Here is a 22691-nt window from a genome sequence, read left to right on the forward strand (position 1 = left end):
ACATATATACACACACAGGCACACACACGTATATACAAAGACACACACACAGGCATATACATACACACACACACACTCATACACACGCACACACACACACACATATATACAAAGACACATACACATACACACACACACACACACACACACACACACACACACACACACACACACACACACACACACACACACACACACACACATATATACAAAGACACACACACACATATATACAAAGACACATACACACATACACACACACACACACACATATATACAAAGACACACACACACACACACATATATACAAAGACACATACACACACACGTGCACAGTGGAACAAAGTGCTGAGGTCAGGCTGTGTTAGCCTTGGCTGTGGTGTGTGCTGGGTCAGTGTGGGTGCCTGCACTGTGGACCTGGCTGGTCACTGCTGTCCCAGGACACTGCACCATGATGGTGAGGCTGGTCTCCCCCAGCTGTACCGGGCCCGACCAGGACTCCGGCCCCACCTGCCCGGACATGTTCAAGGTAAGTCAGGACACTTCAACTTCAACAACTCGACAACGTCACACATTCAGTGCAACGATTTCCACGTCTCTGGAGCTTTGCAACAAACACGCTGACACCTTTACCCTGCATCTGTGCATCTGTGCAGTGGCGGTGCAGCGGGTAGTGTTGCTGCCTCACAGCGCCGGAGACCCGGGTTCGATCCTGACGACGGGCGCTCTCTGTGTGGAGTTTGTACGTCCGTTCTCCCCGTGACCCGCGTGGGTTTTCTCCGGGTGCTCTGGTTTCCTCCCACACTCCCAAAGACGTGCGGGTTTGTAGGTTAATTGGCTTCTGTAAAAAAATACCCCTGGTGTGCATGGAGTGGATAAGGAAATGGAACAGCGTAGAACTCATGTATGAACGGATGGTTGATGGTTGCCCTGGACTCGGTGGCCTGAACGGTCTGTTCCCAAGCAGTATCTGGAAACTAAGCTAATCTCACGGTATTTTGTGCAAAGTTCGTTTGAGCTTCCAGAACAACTGCGGCCATTCTGACCATCCTGGCTATGCTAGCTCACTGAAAGTGCCTTGTTAATCAGCCCCCTTAAGAATAAGGGGTAGGCCATTTAGAACTGAGATGAGGAAAAACTTTTTCAGTCAGAGAGTTGTGAATCTGTGGAATTCTCTGCCTCAGAAGGCAGTGGAGGCCAATTCTCTGAATGCATTCGAGAGAGAGCTGGATAGAGCTCTTAAGGATAGCGGAGTCAGGGGGTACGGGGAGAAGGCAGGAACGGGGTACTGATTGAGAATGATCAGCCATGATCACATTGAATGGCGGTGCTGGCTCGAAGGGCCGAATGGCCTCCTCCTGCACCTATTGTCTATTGTCTATTGCCCCATTCTCCCACTCCTCTCCCAAATCCTTGCAAAATTTCAAGCAATTCCCCACTTTCCCTCAGAGAAATCCTGTTAAATCTGCTTTCTCTGTCCTTTTCTGCACCATAAGTCATGGCAATGTTAAAAAATATATAATCTCCCTCTCTCTCTCTTTCCTCTCTCTCCCCCCTCTCTCTTTCCTCTCTCTCCCCCCCCCCTCTCTCGGTTCTTTTGCCAAAGTTATGGACTGCATACAGCAGTATTTGTGCATAGCAAGCTCATATAAACAGTGATAAGATGGAGTAAACAGTACAGAATAACATCAGAGGTTGTTTGGCGAGGTTGGGGACTTAGTTTACTATAGTTTAATATAGTTTAATTTAGTTTAGATCGAATTAGATTGTCTGTGGTCATTGAAGGGTTTGCAATAGTGGTGTGTGTTATAGATTAAATATGATATGTACTTGGGAGTGTTCTTTAGTTTCGTTTAGAGATACAACGTGGAAACAGGCCCTTCGGCCCACTGAGTTCTCACCGACCAGTGATCCCCGCACACTAACACTATCCTGCACACACTAGGGACAAGTTTACATTTATACCGAGCCAATTAACCCACAAACCTGCACGTCTTTGGAGTGTGGGAGGAAAGCGAAGATCTCGGAGAAAACCAAACGCAGGTCACGGGGAGAACGTACAAACTCCGTACAGGCAGCGCCCGTGGTCGGGATCGAACCCGGGTCTCTGGCGCTGTGAGGCAGCAACTCTGCCGCCGCTCCACCGTGCCGACCTGGAGTAAACAGTTCAGAATAACCTCAGAGGTTGTAGTGGGGACTTCTTGCCTTTGTGTTACTAGACATCTGATTTTCAAATGGACACCGGGTTTGTGGGTATTCTCTGCCTCAGAAGGCAGTGGAGGCCAATTCTCTGAATGCATTCAAGAGAGAGCTAGATAGAGCTCTTAAGGATAGCGGAGTCAGGGGGTATGGGGAGAAGGCAGGAACGGGGTACTGATTGAGAATGATCAGCCATGATCACATTGAATGGCGGTGCTGGCTCGAAGGGCCGAATGGCCTCCTCCTGCTCTTATTGTCTATTGTCTATTGTTTAATGCCACATCTGAAAGATGGAATCTCCACCAGCGCTACACTCCCCCACTGCAGTGGCTATTCAAACGTGTAGGAAAGCAACTGCAGGTGCTGGTTTACACCGAAGAAAGACACAAAATGCTGGAGTAACTCAGCGGGTCAGGCAGCATCTCTGGAGAGAAGGAATGGGTGACTTTTCAGGTCGAGACCCTTCTTCAGACTGGATCTAAAAATACCCATTGACTTGGCCTCCACAGCCTTCTGTGGCGAGGAATTTAACAGAATCACCACCCTCCGACTAAAGAAATTCCTCCTCATGTCCTTTCTAAAGGTACAAACTTTTATTCTGAGGCTGTGCCCTCTGGTCCTAGAAGGGTCTGAAGAAGGGTCTCGGCCCGAAACGTCGGACCCATTCCTTCTCTCCAGGGATGCTGCCTGTCCCGATGAGTTACTCCAGCATTTTGTGTGGAAATTCAGACGCTGAGAGCCATGGAAAACCTCGAACTTTCCACCTTTGATTCATGACAATATCTTCCGAGAAACCTAGAAAGAACGAACTACAGATGCTGGCTTACAAAATAAGACACAGAGTTTAGAATAAAAGCTCCTTTTTACATACCATGCCCGACGTACACAGTTTTATGGAGGATTCTTAAATGCTCACAATGAAGCATTGTTTGACAATTCTTTTTCCACTATATTATTCCCTCAAAATATCCAACCAGATGTTTTAGAGAAAAAATGACACAAAGTGCTGGAGTAACTCAGCGGGTCAGACAGCATCTCTGGAGAACATGGACAGGCGACATTTCAGACTGGAAGAAAGTCACCTATCCACATTCTTCAGAGATGCTGACTGACCCGCTGAGTTAATCTAGCACTTAATATCAGTCTGAAAAAGGGTCTCGACCCGAAACGTCACCCATTCCTTCTCTCCCGAGATGCTGCCTGACCTGCTGAGTTACTCCAGCATTTTGTGAATAAATACCTTCGATTTGTACCAGCATCTGCAGTTATACTACTTTAGGTTAGTTTGGTTTAGTTTAGAGATACAGCGCGGAGACAGGCCCTTTCGGCCCACCGGGTCCGCGCCGACCAGCGATCCCCGCACACTAACACACTATCCTGTGCACACTAGGGACAATTTTTTTTACATTTACCAAGTCAATTAACTTACAAACCTGCACGTCTTTGGAGTGTGGGAGGACACAGAAGATCTCGGAGAAAACCCCACGCAGGTCACGGGGAGAACGTACAAACTCCGTACAGACGGCGCCCGTAGTCGGGATCGAACCCGGCGCTGCATTCGCTGTAAGGCAGCAACTCTGCCGCCGCGCCACCGTGACCGCCCAGCGATATGCAGAGATATGCATTATAATCATTAGGGAGAGGTTTATTCTTAGGATTATTATTATCATGTGCACCAAAGTACAGCGAAAAGCTTTGTTTTGCATGGAAACTCGTCAGGGAGGCTGGCTCCGGCCTGGGGGCGGAGTTGGAGTTGGGTTCAAGGGAGGAGGTGGTCTCGGAGGGGAGGGCGCACCTCAAACTGCGGAGCATCTTGGACAATACAGCCCATCCCCCTCCATGACACGCGCTGGCCAACCTGAGGAGCACCTTCAGCAACAGACTGGTCCCACCAAGATACAGCACAGAACGCCACAGGAGATCCTTCTTCCCTGTGGCTATCAAACCGCACAACTCCCCCCCCTCCCCTTCTGTCCTGGGGTAGACTGAGACTGACACCCCCCTCCCCAATCTTTTCACGTCCCCCAATCCTTTCCACTCATCACTTTACTTTCATGTTTCATGTATTTGGTGTTTTGTGTATTTTGTGTTTATATGACTGTTGGCAGATCAATTACCCTCCTGGGATCAATAAAGTTCTATCGTATCGTATCGTACCGGACAGATTAGATAATACCGTGCAGGAGAGAACTGCGGATGCTGGTTTGAATCGAAGGTAGACACAAAATGCTGGAGTAACTCAGCGGGACAGGCAGCATCTCCGGAGAGAAGGAATGGGCGACGTTTCGGGTCGAGACCCTTCTTCAGACCCAAAGAGTGACCCAAAAGCCACCTCCGGCGCTGACAAAGTTACAAAGAAAGCCGGCTCCCCCTTTTAGTCCACACCCCCCCCCCCCACAGCGGTCCCCCCCCACGCCGGGTCCTCCATTGTTCTTCCCCTCCCTCCCCCCCCCTCACGGCCGTCCTCCACACTATCATTGACCGCGGGTCGACCCGCGAGGCTTCACCATCACCCAGGCCCCTGATTATTAAGGGGTTGGACACGTTAGAGGCAGGAAACATGTTCCCAATGTTGGGGGAGTCCAGAACCAGGGGCCACAGGTTAAGAATAAGGGGTAGGCCATTTAGAATGGAGATGAGGAAAAACTTTTTCAGTCAGAGAGTTGTGAATCTGTGGAATTCTCTGCCTCAGAAGGCGGTGGAGGCCGATTCTCTGGATGCATTCAAGAGAGAGCTAGATAGAGCTCTTAAGGATAGCGGAGTCAGGGGGTATGGGGAGAAGGCAGGAACGGGGTACTGATTGAGAATGATCAGCCATGATCACATGGAATGGCGGTGCTGGCTCGAAGGGCTGAATGGCCTCCTCCTGCACCTGTTGTCTATTGTCTATTGTCTCACCGCTGTCGATGCCCACTTCACGCCTCCTTGGCGCCGACCCGGGCCCCAGCTGCTGGCTCCGTCGGTCGCTCCGGTAACCCAGGCTCTGACCCACGAGACCCGGGCTTCCACGCGGCGATCCGGGAGGCCTCGAGATCATGGCTCCTCGATAAAGTCCTCCGGCCGCGATCCCCTCCGACCGTGTTTCCTTCTGGCCGCATTCCCAGTCCACAGCCGCAGCCCGTCTGGAAGGCTTCTGGCCCTGCGGCCCGTCGGGAAGGCTTCTGCCCACGCGGCCCGTCGGGAATGCTTCTGACCCTGCGGCCTGTCAGGAAGGCTTCTGGCCCTGCGGCCTGTCAGGAAGGCTTCTGGCCCTGCGGCCCGTCGGGAATGCTTCTGGCCCTGCGGCCTGTCAGGAAGGCTTCTGGCCCTGCGGCCTGTCAGGAAGGCTTCTGGCCCTGCGGCCCGTCGGGAAGGCTTCTGGCCCTGCGGCCCGTCGGGGAGGCCTCAGTTTACCTCAGAGTTTGGCTGTAATTCAACATTGGATGGTTTGGGTTGGGGTTTTGGGGAGTTAGATATAAGATTGCTGGTATTTTTTTAATGATCCGAAATGTCACCAATCCATGTTCTCCAGAGATGCTGCCTAACCCTCTGGGTTATTCCAGCACTCTGTGTCTATCTCTCCTCAGAAGGCAGTGGAGGCCAATTCTCTGGATGCTTTCAAGAGAGAGTAAGATAGAGCTCTTAATGATAGCGTAGTCAGGGGGTATGGGGAGAGGGCAGGAATGGGGTACTGATTGTGGATGATCAGCCATGATCACATTGAATGGCGGTGCTAGCTCGAAGGGCCGAATGGCCTCCTCCTGCACCTATTGTCTATTGTCTATCTCTCTGGAATCAGCGAAGACGCAGCCTAGACCGTCACGCAAACCAATCTCCCTTTCATCGACTCCATCTACACCTCGCGCTGCCTCGGCAAGGCCAGCAGCATCATCAAGGACCAGTCTCACCCCGGCCACTCCCTCTTCTCCCCTCTCCCATCAGGCAAGAGGTACAGACGTGTGAAAACGCACACCTCCAGATTCAGGGACAGTTTCTTCCCGGCTGTTATCAGGCAACTGAACCATCCCACCACAACCAGAGAGTGGTGCTGAACTACTATCTACCTCTTTGGAGAACCTCGGACTATCTTGTATCGGACTTTACCGGACTTTATCTTGCACTAAACGTTGTTCCCTTCATCTTGTATCTGTACACTGTGGACGGCTCGATTGTAATCATTGTAGTCTTTTTGCTAACTGGGTAGCACCCGTAGTCAGGACTGAATCCGGGTCTCTGGTGCCGTGAAGCAGCAAATCTACTGCTGCATCACGGTGCGATCCTAAATGGGGTAGACAATAGACAATAGACAATAGGTGCAGGAGTAGGCCATTCGGCCCTTCGAGCCAGCACCGCCATTCAATGTGATCATGGCTGATCATCCACAATCAGTACCCCGTTCCTGCCTTCTCCCCATACCCCCTGACTCTGCTATCCTTAAGAGCTCTATCCAGCTCTCTCTTGAATGTATTCAGAGAATTGGCCTCCACTGCCTTCTGAGGCAGAGAATTCCACAGATTTACAACTCTCTGACTGAAAAAGTTTTTCCTCATCTCCGTTCTAAATGGCCTACCCCTTATTCTTAAACTGTGGCCCCTGGTTCTGGACTCCCCCAACATTGGGAACATGTTTCCTGCCTCTAACGTGTCCAACCCTTTAATAAGTTTATACGTTTCGATAAAGTAGAGGTGAATCGGACAGCACCCTGGTTTGTGGATGGGCCGTCCAGAAGCCTGATAACAGAGGGGAAGTAGCTGTCCCCGAGTCTGGTGGTGCGCGCTTACAAGCTTCTGCACCTCAGTTGCAAAATAGGAAACTCTGGCACAATGCATCTGCTATCACCCTTCACTGTCTCTAACCTTCCTGGACAGTCCTTCAAGATGGAAGATGACTTGCTTCCATTTCAGTGCTGTGGGCGTACAAACTCCGTACAATACAGCACCCGTAGTCAGGATCGAACCTGAGTCTCCGGCGCTGCATTCGCTGTAAGGCAGCAACTCCAGCACTGCGCCACCGTGCCGCCTTCTTCCACTTTCCTAACAATATCCCTTGATCAGGATGCTTTCTCCATCTTCCAATCTACCTCGCTGCAACTCTTGCACTTTAAAAAAATTATCTGCACTTTCTCTTTAGCTGTAACACTATCTTCAGTCTGAAGAAGGGTCTCGACCCGAAACGTCACCCATTCCTTCTCTCCCGAGATGCTGCCTGACCTGCTGAGTTACTCCAGCATTTTGTGAATAAATCAGTGCTGTGGGCGACTGATGTGGAACCACGGGCTGATGGTGTAGGAGTTACTTGATAAGAGCAGGTAGCTTTGGAGGTGGTACACTCCTTGTACGACTTACGCCGGGCATTTGAGTGTCCCCGATGCATGGTCTCCGGCCATCCCAGACGCTTCTATATTTTATATATATTTTTAATATTTAGAGATACAGCGCAGAAACAGGCCCTTCGGCCCACCGGGTCCGCGCCGACCAGCGATCCCCGCACATTAACACTATCCTACACACACTAGGGACAATTTTTTACATTTGCCCAGCCAATTAACCTACATACCTGCACGTCTTTGGAGTGTGGAAGGAAACCGAAGATCTCGGAGAAAACCCACGCAGGTCACGGGGAGAACGTACAAACTCCGTACAGACGGCGCCCGTAGTCAGGATCGATCCTGAGTCTCCGGCGCTGCATTCGCTGTAAGGCAGCAACTCTACCGCTGCGCTACCGTGCCGCCTTCTTCCACTTTCCTAACAATATCCCTTGATCAGGATGCATTCCCCATCTTCCAATCTACCTCGCTGCAACTCTTGCTCTTTTAAAAAATAATCTGCACTTTCTCTTTAGCTGTAACACTATCTTCAGTCTGAAGAAGGGTCTCGACCCGAAACGTCACCCATTCCTTCTCTCCTGAGATGCTGCCTGACCTGCTGAGTTACTCCAGCATTTTGTGAATAAACACCTTCGATTTGTACCTGCATCTGCAGTTATTTTCTTATGTCATCTCAGTTCAGTTCAGTTTGATTCAGTTAATGCATCGAGGTGCAGGGAAAAGCCTTTGTTGCGTGCTAGCTAACAGTCATCCCAACCTGAAGTAGCAGTAGAATTCAACGCAAGCAAAAGTCAGATATGATCTTATGGAAACATTTAAATTTCTTAAGGGATTGGACAGGCTAGATGCAGGAAAAATGTTCCCGATGTTGGGGGATCCAGAACCAGGGGTCACACTGTTTAAGAATAAGGGGTTGGCTATTTAGGACTGAGATGAGGAAAAACCTTTTCACCCAGAGAGTTGTGAATCTGTGGAATTCTCTGCCGCAGAAGGCAGTGGAGGCCAATTCACTGGATGTTTTCAAGAGAGAGTTAGATAGAGCTCGTAGGGCTAACGGAATCAAGGGCTATGGGGAGAAAGCAGGAATGGGGTACTGATTTTTGATGATCAGCCATGATCATATTGAATGGCGGTGCTGGCTCGAAGGGCCGAATGGCAGACTACTGCACCTATTTTCGATGTTTCTATGTCAGGAGTGAGGTTAAACGGACATGTGCAGGTAGAAGAGAGTGTTTGGACAGAAAGTCTCAAATAGTGGTTATTCTTGTCATAGAGTCAGAGAGAGATGCAGTACAGAATCAGGCCCTTCAGCCCACTGTGCCCGTGCTAACCTTCAACAGCTCAATTACACTAATTCTACATTCTACATTCATCATTCATCAGTCTACATTCTACATTCTACATTCTACATTCTACATTCTAATTCTACATTCATCCCATTTTTATTCTCCCCACATTCCCGCCAACTCCACCCGGATTGTACCCTATACCTACACGCCAAAGACCTTCGTGTTTGCAGGTTAATTGGCTTGGTAAAATTGTAAGTTGCCCTTTGTGTGTGTAGAATAGTGTTAATGTGCGGGGATCGCTGGTCGGCGCGGACTCGGTGGGCCGAAGGGCCTGTTTCCTCGCCGTATCTCTAAACTAAGCTAAACTAAAAGAGAGAGAGAGAGAGAGAGAGAGAGAGAGAGAGAGAGAGAGAGAGAGAGAGAGAGAGAGAGAGAGAGAGAGAGAGAGAGAGAGAGTGACAGAGAGAGAGGGAGAGGGAGAGAAATAGATAGAGAGACAGAAAGACAGGTTGATGTGTCTGATGAATCAGTGATAGCCACCTCATGTCCCCAATACAAGAGAATTCTTGAGGGCGTGCAGCGTAGGTTTACTAGGTTAATTCCCGGAATGGCGGGACTGTCATATGTTGAAAGACTGGAGCGGCTAGGCTTGTATACACTGGAATTTAGAAGGATGAGAGGGGATCTTATCGAAACGTATAAGATTATTAAGGAGTTGGACACGTTAGAGGCAGGAAACATGTTCCCAATGTTGGTGGAGTCCAGAACCAGGGGCCACAGTTTAAGAATAAGGGGTAGGCCATTTAGAACGGAGATGAGGAAAAACCTTTTTCAGTCAGAGTTGTGAATCTGTGGAATTCTCTGCCTCAGAAGGCAGTGGAGGCCAATTCTCTGAATGCATTCAAGAGAGAGCTAGATAGAGCTCTTAAGGTTAGCGGAGTCAAGGGGTATGGGGAGAGGGCAGAAACGGGGTACTGATTGAGAATGATCAGCCATGATCACATTGAATGGCGGTGCTGGCTGGAAGGGCCGAATGGCCTCCTCCTGCACCTATTGTCTATTGTCTATAATTCCACATTCTCACCTTTCACTGGTTAGAAACCTCACCAGTGACGGTGCTGGTTCGAAGGGCCGAATGGCCTACTCCTGCACCTATTGTCTGTTGTCCATTGTCAGTGCACAGCGGTTCAGCGGTAAGGTTGACCCTAGCGTGGAGTGAGCGGATGGGAAAGTGGGATAACACACAACTTGTGAGCGGGGCAATAGACAATAGACAATAGGTGCAGGAGTAGGCCATTCAGCCCTTCGAGCCAGCACCACCATTCAATGCGATCATGGCTGATCACTCTCAATCAGTACCCCGTTCCTGCCTTCTCCCCATACCCCCTCACTCCGCTATCCTTAAGAGCTCTATCCAGCTCTCTCTTGAAAGCATCCAACGAACTGGCCTCCACTGCCTTCTGAGGCAGAGAATTCCACACCTTCACAACTCTCTGACTGAAAAAGTTCTTCCTCATCTCCGTTCTAAATGGCCTACCCCTTATTCTTAAACTGTGGCCCCTTGTTCTGGACTCCCCCAACATTGGGAACATTGTGTCCAATCCCCTAATTATCTTATATGTTTCAATAAGATCCCCCCTCATCCTTCTAAACCAGCAGGGACTCGATGGGCCGAAAGGTCTGTTTCCACACTGTATCTCCAAAAGTAAAGAAACGAAAACATTGTTTTGTAGCGTCCAATGTACCAATAAAATGCTGCCTTTGGAAGCGGTGCCCACATTAGCAAACATTAAGAAATAATGTTGAGTTTAGTTGATCGTCGTGTGTACCGAGGTACAGTGAAAAGCTTTTGTTGCGTGCCAACCAGCCAGTGGAAAGACAACATGTGATTACAATCGATCCTCCACCTATATCCTTCCTTTGTCCCGCCCCACCTGACATCAGTCTGAAGAAGGGTCTCGACCCGAAACGTCACCCATTCCTTCTCTCCTGAGATGCTGCCTGACCTGCTGAGTTACTCCAGCATTTTGTGAAATAAATACCTTCGATTTGTACCAGCGTCTGCAGTTATTTTCTTACACTACCTGATAAAGAAATTACGTTCAGTGCAAGGTAAAGCCAGTAAAGTCTGATCAAAGAGAGCCTGAGGGGCTCAGAGTAGTTCAGAACCACTCTCAGGTTGTGGTGGGATGGTTCAGAGTCCATTAAAAAGTGATGTTGCCAGTATCGTCCTTATATATATTATCACTAAACATGATGGCCCAGATAGAGTGGATGTGGAGAGAATGTTTCCACTAGTGGGAGAGTCAAGGGACGCCCCTTTAGGAAGGAGATGTGGAGGAATTTCTTTAGTCAGAGGGTGGTGAATCTGTGGAATTCTTTGCCACAGAAGGCTGTGGAGGCCAAGTCAGTGGATATTTTTAAGGCAGAGATGGATAGATTCTTGATTAGTGCGGGTGTCAGGGGTTATGGGGAGGAGAATGGGGTTAGGAGGGAAAGATAGATCAGCCATGATCGAATGGTGGAATAGACTTGATGGGCCGAATGGCCTAATTCTGCTTCTATCACTTATGAACTGATGATAACTGAGTATAGGGGGAGTGTACATCGGAGGCCATTCATCCCGTCCTGCCCATGCCCGCTCTCAGAGCATTCCCATCAGTGGTGCAGCGGTAGAGTTGCTGCCTCACAGCGCCAGAGTCCCGGGTTCGATCCCGACCACGGGCGCCGTCTGTACGGAGTTTGCGCATTCTCCCCGTGACCTGCGTAGGTTTTCTCCGAGATCTTCGGTTTCCTCCCACACACCAAAGACGTGCAGGTGCCCGGTGGGCCGAAGGGCCTGTTGTGTCTCTAAACTAAACTAAACTAAACTAAACCGTTCGACTGGAGAAAAGGAATAGGTGACGAGGGACTAGGAAACGTCACCCATTCCTTCTCTCCAGAGATGCTGCCTGTCCCGTTGAGCTACTCCAGCTTTTTGTGTCTATTTTCGGTGTAAACCACCATCTGCAGTTTAGTTTAGTTTCGTTTAGAGATACAGCGCGAAAACAGGCCCTTCCGCGCCGACCAGCGATCCCCGCACATTAACACGATCCTACACCCACTAGGGACAATTTGTACATTTACCAAGCCAATTAACCTACACACCTGCTCGTCTTTGGAGTGTGGGAGGAAACCGAAGATCAAGGGGCCACAGTTTAAGAATAAGGGGTCGGCCATTTAGAACTGAGATGAGGAAAAACATTTTCAGTCAGAGAGTTGTGAATCTGTGGAATTCTCTGCCTCAGAAGGCAGTGGAGGCCAATTCTCTGAATGCATTCAAGAGAGAGCTAGATAGAGCTCTTAAGGATAGCGGAGTCAGGGGGTGTGGGGAGAAGGCAGGAACGGGGTACTGATTGAGAATGATCAGCCATGATCACATTGAATGGTGGTGCTGGCTCGAAGGGCCGAATGGCCTCCTCCTGCACCTATTGTCTATTGTCTATCTCGGAAAATAAAACCCACGCAGGTCACGGGGAGAACGTGCAAACTCCGCACAGACGGCGCCGGTGGTTGCGATGGAACCCGGGTCTCCGGCGCTGCATTCGCCGTGAGGCGGCAACTCTACCGCCGCGCCACCGTGACCGCCCATTTGCTTCCTGATCTGAGACCATCTTCCCTGTTCTTTCCACAGGCGGTTGGCTGCTGCGGTGTGGTGAAGTCTCTGTGTGTGGTACTGCTTCTCACTGACTGCCTGGGGGCTTCCGGCGCGAGGATGGCCGAGACGCTGTGCGGGGCGGAGCTCGTGGACGCTCTGCAGTTCGTCTGTGCCGAGCGGGGCTTCTACTTTGGTGAGAGGCCTCCCCACCTCGTCTTTAACTTTCACAGTGCAACACGGAGAACCCGGTATCTACACTGGCCCGTAAGGCCATAAGTGATAGGAGCAGAATTAGGCCATTCGGCCCATCAAGTCCACTCCGCCATTCAATCATGGCTGATCCATCTCTCCCTCCCAACCCCATTCTCCTGCCTTCTCCCCATAATCCCTGACACCCGCACTAATCAAGAACGGTTCAGCTCAGGGAAGAAATGCCCGCCCACCATGATGGCGCAGCAGTAGAGTTGCTGCCTCACAGCGCTTGTATCACCAGAGACCCGGGTTCGATCCTGACTACGGGTGCTGTCCATACGGAGTTTGTACGTTCTCCCCGTGAGAAAGTTTTTTTCACACAGAGAATGGTGAATCTGTGGAATTCTCTGCCACAGAATGTAGTTGAGGCCAGTTCATTGGCTATATTTAAGAGAGAGTTAGATGTGGCCCTTGTGGCTAAAGGGATCAGTTGGTATGGAGAGAAGGCAGGTACGGGATACTGAGCTGGGTGATCAGCCATGATCATATTGAATGGCGGTGCAGGCTCGAAGGGCCGAATGGCCTACTCCTGCACCTATTTTCTATGTCTCTATTTTCTATGTGACCTGTGAGATCGTCGGTTTTCTCCCACACTCCAAAGACATACAGGTTTGTTGGTTAATTGGCTTGGAATAGTTGTAAATTGTCCCTAGTGTGTGCATGATAGTGTTGGTGTGCGGGGATCGCTGGTCGGTGGAGGGCCGAAGGGCCTGTTTCCGCGCTGTACCTCTAAACTAAACTACACCGATGGGTAAGTGAAGGCAGCATCTGTGGAGAGGGAAGCAATCAACATTACAGGCTGTGTAGTGAGGAACTGCAGATGCTGGTTTATACCGAAGAAAGACACAAAGTGCTGGAGTAACTCAGTGGCCCAACTCGCCCACACCGGCCAACATGTCCCAGCTACACTAGTCCCACCTGCCCGCGTATGATACATATCCCTCCGAACCTGTCCTATCCATGTACCTGTCTAACTGTTTCTTAAACGATGGGATAGTCCCAGCCTCAACTACCTCCTCAGGCAGCTCGTTCCATACACCCACCACCCTCTGTGTGAAAAAAGTTACCCCTCAGATTCCTATTAAATCTTTTCCCCTTCACCTTAAACCTATGTCCTCTGGTCCTCGATTCCCCTACTCTAGGCAAGAGACCATGTGCGTCTACCCAATCTGTTCCTCTCATGATTTTAGTTTCGTTCATTATTAGCACATGTGCCGAGGTACATTGAAGTTGATTTTTCAGCAGAAGTTTAGGGATGAAATAAGTGTTAAGATGCAGAGAAAGTTGGAAAGGAATGGCGAGAACTGAGTTTGAATTTGAGTTTCGTTTCTTGCCATGAGAACCGAGGTACGGCGAAGAGCTTTTGTTGCGTGCTAACCAGTTAACGGAAAGACAATACATGATTACAATCAATCGCCCACCATGTACTGATACAGGATGGAGATAATAACGTGAGTAACGTTTAGTGCTAGATAAAGTCCGATCAACGATAGTCCGAGGGTCTCCAATGAGGCAGATGGTAGTTCAGGGCTGCTATCTGTTTGTGGTGGGATGGTTCAGTTTTAGATTTAGATTTAGAGATTCAGCGCAGAAACAGGCCCTTCGGCCCACCGAGTCCCCGCCTCCCAGCGATCCCCGCACATTAACACTATCCTACACCCACTAGGGACAATTTTTTACATTTTACCCAGTCAATTACATTTTACCCAGTCAATTAACCCTACATACCTGTACGTCTTTGGAGTGTGGGAGGAAACCGAAGATCTCGGAGAAAACCCACGCAGGTCACGGGGAGAACGTACAAACTCCGTACAGACGGCGCCCGTAGTCAGGATCGAACCTGAGTCTCCGGCGCTGCATTCGCTGTAAGGCAGCAACTCTACCGCTGCTCCACCGTGCCGCCCTGATAACAGTTGCCTGATAACAGCCGGGAAGAAACTGTCCCTGTATCTAGAGGTGTGCGTTTTCACATTTCTGTACCTCTTGCCTGATGGGAGAGGGGAGAAGAGTCAAGTCAAGTCAAGTCAATTTTATTTGTACAGCACATTTAAAAACAACCCACGTTGACCAAAGTGCTGTACATCAGTCCAGGTACTAAGAAACGGACATACAATGGCACACAAACATAACAGCACATACATAAACAGTTCACAGCGCCCCCTCAGAGGGCCTCAAACGCTAGGGAGTAGAAATAGGTTTTGAGCCTGGACTTAATGGAGTGGATGGAGGGGGCAGTTCTGATGGGGAGAGGGATGCTGTTCCACAGTCTAGGAGCTGCAACCGCAAAAGCGCAGTCACCCCTGAGCTTAAGCCTAGACCGTGGGATAGTGACTGGGGTGAGACTCGTCCTCTGCTGGCCTTGCCGAGGCAGCGTGAGGTGCCGATGGATTCACTGGCAAAGGGGAAAGTTTATGGTATTCAGGAGTGATTGAGTGAAGCGGCATTTGGGCGGGTCGGTGGGGGGAGGGTGGTAAACGTGAGCCCGTGGGAGGAGGGGTAACTAAAATCTGAAATAAGGAAGAGATAGGTCAGACAATAGACAATAGACAATAGGTGCAGGAGGAGGCCATTCGGCTCTTTGAGCCAGCACCACCATTCAATGTGATCATGGCTGATCATTCTCAATCACGGTGGCGCAGCGGTAGAGCTGCTGTCTCACAGCGCCAGGGACCCTGGTTCGATCCTGACCTCGGGTGCTGCCTGCACGGAGTTTGCACGTTCTCCCCGTGGCCGCGTGGGTTTCCTCCGGGTGCTCCGGTTTCCTCCCACGCTCCAAAGACAAACGGGGGTTGGTAACTTAATTGTCCTCTGTGAAATTGCCCCTCATGCATCGGGAGTGGATGCGAAAGTGGGATAGCATAGGACTAATGTGAATGGGCGATCGCTGGTTGGCTTAGACGCGCTGGGCCGAAGGGCATGTTTCCGTGCTGTGTCCCCGAATTAAACTAAAATTGCTATTGGTTACCTTCGATATCTCGCGCCAAGCCATCACCTCCACTGATTGGACGGTTTCCATCCGTGCGTCTCAGGCGATTGGGTCACTTCTACCTCACCTGTCATTGATTGGATCCAATCCCATCCAGTCGTTAGGAAAAAAACTGCAGATGCTGGTCTAAATCGAAGGTAGACACAAAATGCTGGAGTAACTCAGCGGGTCAGGCAGTATCTCGGGAGAGAGAAGGAATGGGTGACGTTTCGGGTCGAGACCCTTCTTCAGACTGAGAGTCAGGGGAAAGGGAGACAAGAGATTCTTCAGACTGAAGATGCGTCTCGACCCGAAACGTCACCCATTCCTTCTCTCCAGAGATGCTACCTGTCCCGCTGAATTACTCCAGCATCTTCAGTCTGAAGAATGGTCTCGACCCGAAACGTCACCCATTCCTTCCCTCCCGAGATGCTGCCTGTCCCGCTGAGTTATTCCAGCATTTTGTGTCCATCCACTCATTGTTTGTCCTTACATTGACTCGACCCAGTCCTTGCCATGGGATTTCTACCCAACTGCATCTTGGCTGTACAAAAAGGCATAGGTTTAAGGTGAAAGGAATAAGTTTCAAAAGTGATCTGAGGGGTAGGTTTTTATTTATTCATACAGAAGAGTTTAGGAAGGAACGGCAGATGCTGGTTGAAACTGAAGACAGACACAAACGTCACACATTCCTTCCCTCCAGAGATGCTGCCTGTCCCACTAAGTCACTCCAGCATTTTGTGTCTACCTTTGTATTGAAAAGCTCAGTTTAGTTTTAGTTTAGAGATACAGTGCAGGAACAGGCCCTTCGGCCCACCGAGACCAGCGAATCCCGCATATCAACACTCTCCTATACACACTAGGGACAATTTACATTTTATACCAAGCCAATTAACCTACAAACCCGTACGTCTTTGGAGTGTGGGAGGAAACCGAAGCACCCGGAGAAAACCCACGCAGGTCAAGGGGAGAATGTACAAACTCCGTACAGACAGCACCCATGGTCAGGATCGAACCGGGATGTCTGGCGCTGTAAGGCAGCAACCCAACCGCTGCGCCACCGTGCCGTCCTTCAATTAATATCTGAGCCTTGCTACCTGTGGAGGTGGTGGAATCAGGTACAATTACTATTAGGGTTGCAACAGTCCCGTATTAGCCGGACAGTGTGGGCCCGGACAGTGTGGGCCCGGATAGTGTGGGCCCGGGCAGTGTGGGCCCGGACAGTGCAGGCATGGACAGTGATGGCCCGGACAGTGTAGGCCCGGACAGTGTGGGCCCGGGCAGTGTGGGCCCGGACAGTGTGGGCCCGGACAGTGTGGGCCCGGACAGTGTGGGCCCGGACAGTGTGGGCCCGGGCAGTATGGGTCCGGACAGTGTAGGCCCGGACAGTGTGGGCCCGGACAGTGTGGGCACGGACAGTGTGGGCCCGGACAGTGTGGGCCCGGGCAGTGTAGGTCCGGACACTGTAAGTCCAGACACTGTAGGTCCGGACAGTGTAGGTCCGGAGGCCCGGGCGCCACCTAACGGAGGTTGCGTAGCAACCCCTCCTCCCAGCCTGGGCGACCGCCATTGGTGGAGCGGGAGCACGTGGCCGCTGGCTGGGTGAGATCAGGTGGGGCGCGGGGCGGTGACATCACCTTTTGTCCCTTATTTGGGAGTGAGATAGTTGGCAACCCCTAATTATAATGGTTAAGAGGTATTTAGACAGACACTGAAACAAGCAAGGCTAGAAGGATATGGTTCTAAGGTGGGCAAAAAGTCAGCATGGACCTAATGGATCGAAGGGCCCGTTTCCGTGCAGTTCATGATCCCGTGAATCTATCTCAGACACTGACACACGCTGGTCAATTTGCACCTTTTATATATTATATATATTTATTTTTGTGTTTTGGAAGTTTTAAAATTTATTTTTGGGTTATATTTGCATTTGTTGGGTTATATTTACACTCTGTAACGTGGGGACTGGAAGTGCTGACCAGGTGTACATAACCTGGTGTCGGTTCAATGGGGCGTGTTTACATGGCTCTGCTCCCAGCTTGCAGGGCAAGGCGTTTCGTGGAAAGCTAAACAACAGAGTACTCAAAAGTATTAGCCACCATTTGGGACAATTTCTGTGCAAGCTCTCATCTGCAACCTCCAAATCCTTGCCCGACCATCAGATGGAAATATGACGATGGTTTAGGCCCAGGAATCATTGCTACAAGGTCATTTATTCACAAAATGCTGGAGTAACTCAGCAGGTCAGGCAGCATCTCAGGAGAGAAGGACATTCCTTCTCTCCTGAGATGCTGCCTGACCTGCTGAGTTACTCCAGCATTTTGTGAATAAATACCTTCGATTTATACCAGTATCTGCAGTTATTTTCTTACGCTACAAGGTCATAAAATCATAAGACGTAGGAGCACAATTAGTCCATTCGGCCCATCGAGTCCGTTCCAACATTCGCTCATGGGTCATAAGTTAATCAGCTCATAAGACATAGGAGCAGAATTAGACCATTCGGCCCCTCGAGTCCGATCTGCCATTCGATCATGGCTAATCTGCTTTTCCCTCTCCACCCCATTCTCCTACTTTCTCCCCGTGACCTTTAACACCCTTACCAATCAAGAACCTATCAATCTCTGCTGTAAAAATATGCGATGGGTATTTCAAATACCCACTGTTTCACCAGAGCTCCCAGAACAGATACATCACAGGTTGGAATCAGACCGCTCTTTTCCATGTCAGCAAATACTCCCTTTTTCTATAATTCCGGAGGGTTGCAGGATCAATAGTACATATTCTACATAATCTACATGAATAAGGTGGACCAGCTGATAAATGTTTTCATTTTCAGAATAAGCTACATTGAAAAGCTTTGTTTTGCACGCGATTCCAATCAGATCAGATAAACATCGACATAAATACAATGAAGTCAAACTCAAGTACAATAGTTAGAGCAGAAGAGAAGATAGATTCATAGACAAAGTCCAATGTCCGCAATGGGGTAGAGGTGAATCGGACAGTGCCCTAGCTTATGGAAGGACCGTTCAGAAGCCTGATAACAGAGGGGAAGTAGCTGATCCTGAGTCTGGTTGTGTGGGCTTTCGAGCTTCCGTATCTTTTGCTCACTCTGATTCCAAACTGAATCAATCAGACTTCACTCTGATTCCAAACGGTAATGTGTCTACCCTGGGAGCTTTTGATGGAACTGTGTAGAAGCAAGTTGACTCCCCATCTAACCCCAATGTATGTATTTAATGGGATAACAAAAGGGAGCACTGCTGTGTGTAACCAGTATTGCACATGTCCTGGAAGAATCCAGTTTAGTTTAGAGTTTGGAGATACAGCATGGAAACAGGCCCCTCGACCCACCGAGTCCGCACCGACCAGCGATCCCCGCACCCTAACACTATCCTACACACACTAGGGACGATTTACAATTATACCAAGCCAATTAACCTACAAACCTGTACGTCTTTGGAGTGTGGGTGGAAACCGGAGATCCCAAAGAAAACCTATGCAGGTTACAGGGAGAACGTACAAAATCTATACGGACAGCACCCGTGGTCAGGATGGAACCCGGGTCTCTGGCGCTGTGAGGCAGCAACTCTACTGCAGCGCCCACATTCAGTTTATCAGAAGTGTAAAATACACTATTTTCTCCTGATAATAACATGTACAGGTATAGAAAGGTAATTTCAGTGCTAGAAACTCCCAGTGCAGGTGGAGCAGGGATTACACATGGAGTAAAACCACCTCTACACTCCCATCAAACACATGCTCCACAGATACATGGGTTACTACAGAGGGAGCTAACTCTACATTGTTCAATCACACACTCCCAGGGCAAGGGCGGGTTAGATACAGAGTGAAGCTCCCTCTACACTGTCCCATTGAACACTGCCTGTGCAGGGACAGTGTGGGTCAGATACAGAGCAGAGCTCGTAAGGCAAGGAGGCTGAGTGATTCCGTTTGTTTCTCTTGTGCTCATTGCCTCCATTTTCCCGGGTGGCAGTCAACAGGATGAGCCGCCGGAGTCGCCGGAACAGGGGCATCGTGGAGGAATGTTGCTTCCGGAGCTGCGACCTCCTCATCCTGGAGGCCTACTGCGCTGTCCCGCGAGAGGCCGTCAGACCCACACCACCCACGGCCCCACACAGGCCTCTGATGCACCGGGTAAGTGGCACAGCGACACACGGCACCGTCCCCTGCCCTCTGTGAGTGCCCCAACCACTGTGGGCATGTCCTCTCCCTTGTACCGACACACCATGTTAATTGGTACTAAACTACAAGCTGCAAACAACGAGTGCTGAATCCATCACGGACTGTTGTGTCCACACATTAAGTACAACATCATCACATCATGTGGCATCAATAACATCATGACATTGTGTCAATTAATGACATCATCACATTATGTCGAGTCAATGACATCACATTATGTAGAGTTAATGATGTCATCACATTGTGTATAATTCATGACATCATCACATTATGTAGAGTTAATGATGTCATCACATTGTGTACAATTCATGACATCATCACAATATGTAGTTATTGATGGCATCACATTGTGTATAACTCATGACATCATCACATTATGTAGAGTCAATGACATCATCACAACATGTAGAGTTAATGATGCCATCACATAGTGTATAATTCATGACATCATCACATTATGTACAGATAGTGGCATCACATTATATATAATCAATTGCATCATCACATTTTGTGTAGTTAGTGATGTCATCACATTATATATATAGTCAATTACATCACGTTCTGTATATTTAGTGATGTCATCACATTACGTATAGTCAATTACATCATCACATTATGTGTAGTTAGTGATGTCATCACATTCCGTATAGTTAGTGATGTCATCACACTATGTATAGTCAATTACATCATCACGTTTTATATAGTTAGTGACGTGACAATGAATAGCGCTTCCCCTTGTTTCATCCTCTGTCAAACAGATAACGGAGAAACGGTCCCTAGGCGTTGAAGAGGAGGATCCACCAGACCCTGGCAGGCACTCGGACAGTGACTGGGGCAACGCTGATCCTGTTTCCACAACCAAATACAAGACTGGTGACTGAGAGGGAGAGGGGCGCATATCGCAACACCACTACCCACCCCGGCACGGGGTGTGGGTGAGCACGCCAGAGCCCCCACCCCAGGATGAGCCCACCCTCCCCATCTGCACCCTAAACCAATCTGACTGAGCGACAGGGGGTTGGAACTGATTACAGTAACCTTTGACCTCTAGGGAAGACCCACGGTGTGGCCGGTCCACAGGTCCATTTCCGGTCAACGACATGCAGAGAGGGGACGGCGTTGGAAGCACCAGAGGCAACTTTGGAAAACCTCTCCCTCAGTCCAGCAAAGGAAACTTTGAGTTGCCTCAGTCCAAGGGGGTGGGTGTTTCAAAGGACAGTGCGGAGTGGAGGGAGTGGCCGAGATCTTTCTCCAGTGCTGCCACCAGCCCTCTGGCAGCAGCCATTTTGTTTGCCTTCTACTGGGCTCTCTCTGTTGCTCAGGACTTTGCCCATGCGGTTGAGGTGTGTCGATCAGGTCGGGCAACAAACAGGCTCAGACCAAACCAAGACGATTGAAGAAATGGGCAACGGCAGCAGTGAAATTCCTCCCGTGGGCATCACGAGTTCAAACGGAAGGCACAATATTGGCAGATTATAACAGGGCCAAGTGGGAGTGAGATAAAACCAGCCTTCTGGTCACCCCCTTGACTACTCCCTCCATCTGAACTGGAGTGGCATGGTGGCGCAGCAATAGAGTTGCTGCCTCACAGCACCAGAGACGCAGGTTCGATCCCGACCTCGGGTGCTGTCTGTGTGGATGCTCATCGTGTGACCGTGTGGGTTTCCTCCGGGTGCTCCGGTCTCCTCCCGCATCCCAAAGACGTGCGGGTCTGTAGATTAATTGGCCCTCTGTACAATTGCCCCTGGTAAGTGGGACAACACAGAGTGGGTGATCGATGGTCGGCGTGGACTCGGTGGGCTGAAGGGCCTGTTTCCACACTGTACCTTTCAATGATTTAATGAACATTAATTCCAAATCTGTTAGTCACACATCCGAATCCAACTGGTAGCTGTCGTTTCCAGCTTATTTCTTATTAAATGGAGAAGACTAAGAGTTTTCTCAAACTTCTCTGCTCAACTTCACCCTAGAGACACTTCCACCATGCCTAGGTTTAGACATACTGAGCCTGCAGCTTGACTATTGTAATATTTCTTATATATAATAAGTCTTGTGTAAAACCTGCTTTACTTATACATGACAGGTCTGCCATCTGTACTCTGCCTTGTTGGTAACATGTCTTTTGTAAAATGTGCTCTCTGTACAACATAATCTATACATAAAACTCTGCAATAAATTATTTTCTTTCTTTTCAAATCTTTTTATTAAATTTCAAAAATGATAAGCATAGCAGTGATATTGATACATAGGGATCAGGATTACATTAACAACATATGTAACCTAAATATAATTCCAGTTTCAAAATACATATAGGGTATAGACCTCCCAGTCTCTATGTAATTATAGATAAAAGGTTAAAAGCAAACTTATATATTTTTTTTTTTAAAGATAAAAAGAGAAAAGAAAAAGAAAAAATAATAATAAATAAATAAATTACCCCCCTAAACTAAAATAAGCAACAAAACGAAACAGAATCAGGGCTGCAAAAAAAATAATTCAACAGTTTAGACCCCTGTTTGTCCTCAAATCTGTTCCACCAAATAAAGGTAAAGAGTTATTATAACGGCTGGAGAGGGAACAACTTATATCGTGTGAAAATATTGAAATAAATTCTGTGTACGACATATCTGGGTATGGCAAGCATGGTGAGCAAAGATATACAGCACGGTGGCGCAGCGGTAGAGTTGCTGCCTCACAGCGCCAGAGATCCCGGTTCAATCCGGGTGCTGTCTGCACGGAGTTTGCACGTTCTCCCCGTGATCTGCGTGGGTTTTTCTCCAGGATCTCCGATTTCCTCCCACATTCCAGAGGGGTACTGGTTTGTAGGTTAATTGGCTT

At 49.2% G+C, this 22691-nt stretch overlaps 1 protein-coding gene across 1 annotated transcript; it reads left to right on the top strand.

The window, feature by feature from the left end:
* The first annotated feature begins 356 nt into the window (after positions 1-356).
* Positions 357-22049, top strand: LOC144611285 (insulin-like growth factor). The gene is made up of 4 exons (XM_078430326.1): positions 357-529; positions 12467-12623; positions 19645-19805; positions 20612-22049. The coding sequence occupies exons 1-4, from the start codon at positions 452-454 to the stop codon at positions 20732-20734; spliced, it is 519 nt and encodes a 172-aa protein (XP_078286452.1). The 5' UTR covers positions 357-451; the 3' UTR covers positions 20735-22049.
* Positions 22050-22691: the final 642 nt, after the last annotated feature.

This window comes from Rhinoraja longicauda, chromosome 40, assembly GCF_053455715.1.
Source record: "Rhinoraja longicauda isolate Sanriku21f chromosome 40, sRhiLon1.1, whole genome shotgun sequence".
Taxonomy (NCBI): Eukaryota; Metazoa; Chordata; class Chondrichthyes; order Rajiformes; family Arhynchobatidae; genus Rhinoraja; species Rhinoraja longicauda.